At 34.3% G+C, this 9908-nt stretch overlaps 1 protein-coding gene across 1 annotated transcript in view; it reads left to right on the plus strand.

The window, feature by feature from the left end:
- The first annotated feature begins 487 nt into the window (after positions 1 to 487).
- Positions 488 to 9908, plus strand: part of LOC106471035 (phosphopantothenate--cysteine ligase-like) — a 22240-nt gene continuing 12819 nt past the window's right edge. Inside the window, exons 1-2 of the mRNA XM_013931619.2 lie at positions 488 to 685; positions 3427 to 3515. Coding sequence (XP_013787073.1) covers positions 554 to 685; positions 3427 to 3515 — 221 coding nt within the window. The 5' untranslated portion in view covers positions 488 to 553. The remainder of the gene's footprint in view (positions 686 to 3426; positions 3516 to 9908) is intronic.

Below are 9908 nucleotides of genomic sequence, written 5' to 3' on the forward strand. Positions count from 1 at the left end.
TTATTAATTAAAAGTGCTACCCTTTAATGGAAAAATAATAGTTATTTTAAGAATTTCAGTTTCTCAGAACTACATTTAAAAATTACATCAATAAAAATACAATCAAACCCTAACGTACAGTCCTAGTGAAAGTCGTGCTCTTGTTGTGAGGAGAGTACGTTTATTTAAAATTGTGTTCTGTTATAAAGAAATGGCTGTTGTACATACTATAGTTATTTTTCGAATTGTTTGCATCTTGAATACCCAAAGTGTTAAATTTTGTATGGATATTTGTGGTGCCATTCAATAGATGACGCCACATTTCACTATTTCTGGCATTGAGATCTTCTATTTCAGCACAACAGATAACACCATCGTATTATTTCCACGCCATTGCTCCATTATAGCAAGATATATGTCTTACCATTAAACATGAAATAAGTAGAAGAAAAAAAACAACAACATTATTTAAGCGAATATAGCAGTTTGTCTAGTTCAAATTCCTTTAAATTTGGAAATACTAATATTTTTGTCAAAAAATATTTTGATAAAATGCAGAGGGCAATTTTTCGTCATGGCAGCGCTCTGTTGGGAAGAGTTTTACCGTGAGAATCCTGAACCCAAACATATATCCTTCGTCAAAAGTCAAATCACCGAGTTTTGTGAAAAATATAGAAGAGAACAAATACCCGTAGTTCTTGTTACGGTATAGTTTTAAAAGTTGAATAACTACGTTAGTACTGGTATTGTTACTGTTGTGGAACTTTAAATTATGACGACTACTATTTCAACTCAAGTATTTGTACTAGTTGTAGCACTCCTATTATTCAGTAGAGTACATTATTATTGAGATACATTTGTTAATTCATATGTAATCAGTAATATCAAACATAACATATAACATAATAAGTGACATTCCATCATTGAAATAATTGGAGAAATAAAATTGTATTAGTTTTCAAATGGTATATATTATGGAATTAAAAAACCCACATTATACACTGAATAAATATATATATATTATTTTATACATTAAATAGTGTTTGCTACATAACACAATTCCATTACAGGCAATATGTGTCTTCAAGGTTGCTACACTAAAAGTATTTAGATTGTATTTTAAAACCATCAATTTGATGTTATTAATAAACTTATGTAATTTATACCTCATGTTGTTCATTATGAAAATTATTTATTTGAACAATAAACAACAGCAGGTTTTAAAACTGGCATTTAGGAAATACCACTAAAAACTTTCATCCAATCAGAGAATTGCCCCTGATCATTTACTCTTTTATATAGTAAAGCTAGTTTTCAGCCTATTTTTAATAATTTTTTATGCAACATAAGAATAATATAGTAATTGATCTATCAGGTACAATCGTATTAAAATGTCCTGCAAGTTAAAATAGCTGCTTCTACCATAGTGCTCTCACTCAAAATCAAGCTTTATAAAACAAATTTCATCAAGTTCATGAGAAATTAAATTATATCCCTTACTAAGACCAAGATAAGTGTTATTTAGTTTCTAATGTTGTCTTTACATGTCTATTAATAGACTGACATCTACTAACACATATAAAGTAATTTAAGAGAGAGAGAAGTGACTCATGACTATTTAGCACACTGAGAATAACCCTCCACCCATAAAAATAACCAACCAAACTTATATATAAAATTAAGAGCTCATACACATTATGAGTTAAATATTTCTACAAATTTGTAACTCTAACAGATAAATTGTTTAAAATTTATATTTTATGACTCTGAATCTTATCTCTCCACCATGTTTTTTGTATTATGAGTAGCAAACATTATAGCAATTTTTTGTAGTTTTGGATTTCTTTTCTGTACTGCACTTTTTAAATTAAGCATTGAAGTCCCCAGTAGCTCTGTACTCAATTTCCTTTAAGCTTTGAGATATGAAGCACCACTTAAAGTTTTCCTGGTGCTACTACAGCGTGCGGTCTACCGCAGTATCTGTAGTCTACCCTGACCCAATTACCCCTACCCCAAAGGGATCATAGAAGACTGCTATTATTCAACATTTTTATAGTGTAAAATTCCTGGTAGACCGCACGCTATAGTAGCACCATTTTCTTTCTAAGTGTTCTGAAAGAGGTTTCTTGTATTTTAAAATTATTGAAGATTTATTGTTTTCCAATCATTAACAAATTGCATAGATAAAGAATTTCATCTTCACCATTGATTTCAAGCATTTGATTTATTCCTTATACATATATTTCCCAAAAGTGCATCATTTAAGAGTTTAGTGTTTTTTACACTCCTTACAAACAAATGCAGTAACAACAACACTTGATCTTAGCTGAAAACTGTTGGTTTATTAAACATTACATACTTATCACAGTGGAAGACAGGACATATGGCACTGATGTGCTAAGCAGTAAAACAGAATAATTGAATTAATTACTTCACAAATTATGTCCAAATTACCAACAGTTACTAGCAAAAATAAATTTAGTTTGATTCTGTGAAAATTAAGTGACAACTCTAGGGGTATGGTGCTACTGGAGTGCACATGAATATCATTTGACACCTGAACTTGAATCCTGATATGATTCATACTATATATACACAAACCTAGTTGAGTAAACATGAATGTCACATACTTTCAGAGTCGTACCTGTCCATACCTAGAGAACAAATCACGGTATTGTTATATGCTATGTTATTTTGGCTAGAGAGAGAGAGTTTTGCTTTGAGAATGAGACACTGAATGTTATGAAATAATTATAATTATGACTAATGGTGTTTCTGCTGATAAAGTAGCTCTGTATGAAACAGGATGTTTGTCTGTATGGATATTTGATTGCAACTTATCAGAATTTTAAATTTTGCAACTGAGAAAACTACATATGATATAAAGAAATGGTAGACAAAGGCAAATGAATTTATGTCAATATATGTGCAAGGCATTTGGAAATTGGAGCCATGGAAATGCCATTCTTTAAAAAAATTAGGTCTCTCTCAGAACTTTTTAAGTTCTATTACCATGAAGGGGCAAAGAAATGCTAGAGGTTCCATGCTCAACAGAATATTATCTTAAAGTAAAATTGTTACAATTTGATGCATTTAGAGGAACTGTAATTTTATTTTTGTTATCTCACAAGAAAAGTTTTAGGTAAAAAAAATACAGTTGATGTAGAGAAAATTATTTTGATTGTAAAATCAAGAAAATTACTTAGAATGCACTATCCCATATGTAAATATTTATACTGCCTTTAATATAAGAAATTAAATTTCTTTTCTATTTAATGATTTAAATATCTTATATAATATTTGGTTTATTTTGGGATTACAAGTATATATGGTGATGATAATTATTCACCTCAAGGAGGCAATGATTGTTTCAAATTGTTAATAATTTTTCTTTTTTTTTGTAAGCATCATTTTTGATAAGTTGTTTTATCATTTGTTGGATTTCAGTCTGGTGGAACAACTGTGCCCTTGGAACACAATACTGTAAGATATATTGACAACTTCAGTGCTGGCACCAGAGGAGCTGCTTCTACTGAGTATCCTTTCTTCTCATTGATGAAACATTTTAAGTTATGAGAATCATCTGTTGAACAATCTTTCAGTTAAAGGCAAGATTTAAAAAAAAAGTACATACCATTGCTTTCTATTTTCACATAAACAAAGAAATTAACAATATTTTTATCAAATTTAATTGAATATGATTTTGACAAAAGTCACAAACTATAAATCGTAAAGTGTTAGCTTTATATAAAAAACAATACTGTCATCTTTCCAAAACATGGAGAAGTCCCTGTTTTTTAATGATTTTTTGTTAAACTGAACTCATTCATGTTTAATATGACAGTACTTGATGCCAAGAGGTAGTGTGTTCTGTAAGTAACATTTACTCTTTTATTTCTTTATTTTTACTTTTATTAACAGTATTGCTTAGAATGTTTAATATATATCTGACTTGGGTATTTTTATTTTTTGTCATTATACTTTTATTATAGAGTTTTTTTTACATTGTAAGGTTAATAGATGTATATAGAACTAACCTGAATCTCCTAGCTGGCCAAACCTTTAGAGATATTATTGAATTTACTGCCAAACATATAATTAACAGCGAGGGTACCCAACTGATGAAACAACACATTTGAACCTTTATAAGTATTAAGAAAAGTATATTTAATTAGCTATACCCATTTCCAAGATGATTTTTAGTTTTTCTAAGTAAGTAGCTTGCTCTGATTAGAAGTTAATACTAACTATGTGCAATCTATGCCTAGTCTGTTCATTGTAGTTAGGCATTGAGTACTTTAATCATTAATCATATTTCAATTAACAGCTCTTGAAATGACACTTTCAGAGGTTTTTAATTCTAAATCTGGGACTCGAGTGTTTTGCTTCTTTTAATTTCACCAATGATATTCTTTATCTGCTTATCAAGACACATGAAATTTCTTGTACTGTTAGTAGCCACAAAATTTATTCAATAGTTCTAAGAGTATTTTGGATTTAACCTTCTTTTCCTCCAGTTTTATTTTTTTTCATGTTAATAATAACCATAAAGATCCAGTTGCCAATTATACCTTAAAGATCAATAAAGCTAATAATTAGTTGGAGTTTCAAATTCATGTTAATATTTTTTCATTCTTATTCAGAGTTCTAAGTCTCCTAATATTGGTATCTATGTCACTGAAATTACCTTTACTGTGTACCACTCTACATGTTTCAGTTAGATCCTTTTCGTAATTGAATTTCTGTAGTGCATATTGGTGTATAGTAGACATTTTAATACCAGAAATAAATGACCTTATAACACCAAAATATTATTTTTCTTTAATTGAACACTCAATATTTCTCTTTACCTCTTTTTCAGGAGCATTTCACTAAAACACAAACTGTAACTGACAGTACAAATTGTAATTGAATCTTTAATTTCTATAGCTCATATTGATGTATAGAAGACAATTTAGAATTTATTATTTAAACCATTTGAAGCTTTGTACTGACAGTTATGGTTTGTGTTTTAGTGGAACACTCCCAAAGAAGCTAGATCCTTGCTGGTAACTTGCACTGGAGATCCATTACTTTTTCAATGATTAAAGTTAATTACATTGATTTTTTGTTTTATAGTTGTAATGCAAACCTTGAATATTTAATTCTGTATCATATTCAAATTTTGTAAATATAGTTTTAATCAACTGAATTAGTAGTTTGTTTAAATTATCAAGGATGAGAATTATGATTTAAATATCCATTGCAAATGTTTTTTAGCATTTACTTATTCTAATAAATCAAAAATTAATCTCATAAATTACAATGGAATGGAACAATATCCATTCTACCACTGCTTGTGAAGTTTCAAATTCTTGTACTGATTATTGTAAATCTTATTATTATACCAAATTATGACAGTTTTGATAAATCTTTCAAACATGAAATTACTAATTATGATAGGGCAGTTTATTCACTATAGAACTTCTTTATTGGGTCCACAAACATCACATTCATTTGATGGCATGTCATGTACCGGGTGCTTTCAATCTCATAGACAATTGTCTTTCCCGACACAATTGCATTTATCCCATGGAGTGGTCTCTGCATCCTGCCGTTTTTCAGTGGCTCTGTCTGCATCTGGGTATGTTCCATATCGATGCCTTTACCACCACCCTCAATCACAAATTACTTCCGTTTTGGTCCCTGGTCCCCCCATCCTCGAGCCTTAGCTGTCGATGCCTTCAGCCAGGATTGGTCTCATCTGTTCCTTTATGTTTAACCCTCCCATCCACTTACTTCATTGGGTGGTCACTCTCATCCATGCACAGTCCTTCTGATTGCACCTTACTGGCTTGCTCAACCTTGGTTCCTCGGTTGTTCCAACTGCAGGTGGTTGCTCCCCATTCTTCTTCCCTTCCGACCCAATCTGCTCTGTCAGTCCCAGTCACTGGCACTCCATCCCCTGCTGTCTCTTCTCTGTCTTCATGCCTGGCTTTTGTCAGGTCCTCAATGAGTAGTTCCGATTTCTCTCACAGAGTAGCTTTACATTTAACCTCTTCCATTTGCTCTTCTTCTTTGGCCATCTATTAATGCAAATGGAGAGTTTATTGGTACTGAGCATTGACTCAGGGTTTCTGGGCTTCTCACCCAACAGTTGCCTGTATCTCCGAGTTTCTCACGTGGCTTTTTGAGAGGGGTTCTTTGGTTGCTCCTGGGCTGGGACATTAATGTGGTCCTTCATGCCTCCACTTTACTTCCGTTCGAACCTCTGTTTAGGTGTTTCCTGTTTCACCTCTCTTTGAAGGCATATTTCCTCCTCCTCCTCCTCCTGGTCTGTGGGTGTTGCCAGTCAGATATTTTCACCCTTGACATTACCAGGACTTTGTACCACTCCACCTACCTTATCCGGATGTGCTTTCCTTCCCAAGACCTCTGCAGCTTGAGAAGGTCAGTCTGCCTTTTCACCTATCTGCCTATCCTCTATATCTCATCTCTACCCTCATCCTGATCCGAATAGATTCCTCTGTCCTGTCCGTGGCCTCTGTTGTTATATTGCTAGCACGGCTTCTTTCCGGGGTCCTCATTCCTGTCTTTTTATCCCTTGGCAACCTTCTTCTTCCCATGATCTTTCCCCAGTCACCCTGCCCAGTTGGGTTTGACGTTTGATTTAGTTGGCCTATTCCTCCTAGTCTCCTTCCCAGTATGATCTCTTTTTTTGTTTCCACACATCAAATCTGTCACCTTACCTTCTTTCTTGCCTCTCATCTTCATCAGCCAATGGAAGAGATTATACGATCAGGCATGTGGATGACTTCACACAAGGTCACCTCCCTTACCTGCACCACATCACTGTTCCTACCTTTGTGTGTATGTCGGTACCCAGCGAGTGAGGTTTTGGAGATTGAATGAACCAATCACATAAGTCCTCAACTTGTCTTCTTTGTTTTGGGCCACAGAAGGTCTACATGGCCTGTTTCTAATTCTGTCCTAGGTTTTCCCTTGTTGGGTGATGAGGTTGTCACCGACCTGGGGTTGTTTCGGGCTAGTTGTTTCACAGTCATGACGAAGAGATACCTGGCTCAGATGTGATGCGGTCCCCCTCCTCAGATCATTTGATCTGTACCTCTCATTTTGGGGGATACGCCTGTGCTTCTCTCGCACTGGTCCCTCCTCCATTTCAATGTGGGATTCAAGCTAATCTTGTGAGTGGAGGGAGAGTACCTTATCGGAAGTTATAATTTTCATAAATGAAAATGTATTTCCAATAGGTACTTCCCTCATCTCACACATTCCCCTCGTCCTCCCCACAATTTTTTGGTAGTGGCCCTTAGAGGGAGTAACATGCATCACGTGATAGTAGTGCTCTCCTATTGTTGTAGAGGTGACGCATGATGATTTGCATGAGAGATGTGTTGGAATTGTGTATTCCAACAGAGGGAGATAAAGGCTTGTGACATGCGTTTCTGAAAAAGTTCGCCTATAGAGGCCAGCACAAAAAAAGAGAAAACCTAATCTTGTTAGAGGAGGGAAGTACCTATCGGAAATACATTTTCATTTAGGAAATTTATAACTTTTGGACAATTTTTATTTGACTTATAAAAGAGGGCCCTTCTAGCTACTCTGCATTTGGGCCTTGCAAACTCTAAGGCTAGGTCTGCATTTGAAATTATAACCCACATGAATTACCTTGCATTTGTCATAATTCAAAGCCATTTGCTATTTATCAGCTCAACTCACCAAATGATCTAAATCCTTTTGTAAGGCAGCAGCATCCATACAGCCAGCAACACCTAAGGCCTTAATTCCATCAGTGAATTTAAGTAATTTATTGACCATTCTTTCATCAAAAAGAGCAAAGGTCCTAACATTAAGCCTTGAGGTACTTCTTTTTGTGACCACTGTCCAGTTTACTGAACTCCATTTATAAGAATCACCTTCTGCTTTCTTCTGTCTAACCACTCTTCTATACAATGAGCTAACTTATCCCCATGCCTGCAGAGATAACTTTTTGACAAGCTTTTTATATGATTATCAACTGCCTTATGAAAATCCAAATTACACAAAATCCACACCCTTACCTTAATCTACATTAGCAGTAACCTCTTCAAAGGCAATTGGTAAGGCAACTTTTTTCTCTTAGAGAAATCATGTTGACTGTCCAACAGATTTTAAACTTTGTTAAATGACTTTGCAAAACATTTCTTATCAGACTTCCAAAAATATTTCCCACCACTGATTTAAGGTTAATATGCCTATAAATTGGAGAAACATTAGCCAACTTCAAACCCTCTGATGTCTGTTCACTATTCAATGACTTATAAAAATCCCCTTATAGGACGGTGGTAAGTTTACGGATTTGCAGTGCTAAAATACAGGGTTTGATTCCCCATGGTTGACACTGTAGATAGTCCATTGTGGCTTTGCTGTAAAACAAAATTTACAAGAAACAGCACCAAATGATTTGCATATCCAGTCCTTAACTTCTTTCAAAACCTTTGGTCCAGGAGCCCTATCATTCATTAAACTCCCTAATTTTTTCTTAAGCTCAGAATTAATGTATTTGTTTGTTTGTTTGTTTTGAATTTCGCGCAAAGCTACATGAGGGCTATCTGCGCTAGCCATCCCTAATTTAGCAGTGTAAGACTAGAGGGAAGGCAGCTAGTCATCACCACCCACTGCCAACTCTTGGGCTACTCTTTTACCAACGAATAGTGGGATTGACCGTCACATTATAACGCCCCCACGGCTGAAAGGGCGAGCATGTTTGGTGGGACGGGGATGCGAACACGCAACCCGCAGATTGCGAGTCGAGCGTCCTAACCACCTGGCCATGCTGGCCCCAGAATTAATGTAATCATCTTGTTCATTCTTGTTTCCATTTAGCAACTGTTCAATCTGGATAGGATATCTGCATAAAATTTCATGCAATGGAACCTCTTGATAACTTTACTAATATTGCGAACTACCATAGCTACTAATAAAATTCACTTTAATAAAGTTTATATTGCTGTAAATTAGTTTTATTGGGATATTCAGTTTACCTGTCCTCACAGATCATTCATAATTGTTATGGAATTTACTTAGCATCTACGGTTGTTTTTTACTGTGCTTTATGTCAGTAAAATACACCAGAAATATGTACATTCTAGTCATGGCTTCAGTCAAGGTTTGCATACTTTTATAGTTGGAAATTTTGTAGGTGCTCTTAATGTCATGATTAAGAAAATTGTAATCTAACTTTATAAAATACGAATACATTTTGTTAGGTTTCAGTGAATTTAGGAAGTATGTAATTATTGGTATTAGTATTATTTCTTTAATGTTGTAATAAATGCATAACTAGAGTAATGCAATATTTTTAATTAGGTGCACTGGCTAAGATATACATACACATTCAATAAAAGACAATTGGTATAGGTGGAAATAGTTTGTTAAGCAAGAATTAGATAGTACGCTTACACTTCAAAGAGTTGCTGAATAACTTTGGTAGAACTCACATTGTTAGAGTTCATGACATGTATAGACTAGTGGCTATATGTTAAGATCACATTGTTAAAATTGTGGCTTGCACAGACAGATGGCTCTATTTGGAGATTTCATTGTCAAAATTACTGGCTTGTGTAGACAAATTGCTCTATATTGTTAAACTTCCTGGCTTTTGTAGACAGGTGGCTGTATGTGGAGATCTCATTGTCAAAATTCCTGGCTTTTATAGACAGGTGACTTTATATGAAGATCACATTGTCAAAATCCCTAGCTTGTATTGACAGGTGGCTGTATGTGAAAGTCATTGTTAAAATCCCTAACTTGTATAGACAGGTGGCTGTATGTGAAAGTCATTGTTAAAATCCCTAGCTGGTATAGACAGGTGGCTGTATGTGAAAGTCATTGTTAAAATCCCTAACTTGTACAGACAAGTGGCTGTATGTGAAAGTCATTGTTAAAAT

Source organism: Limulus polyphemus, unplaced genomic scaffold (genome assembly GCF_000517525.1).
Source record: "Limulus polyphemus unplaced genomic scaffold, Limulus_polyphemus-2.1.2 Scaffold4360, whole genome shotgun sequence".
NCBI lineage: Eukaryota > Metazoa > Arthropoda > Merostomata > Xiphosura > Limulidae > Limulus > Limulus polyphemus.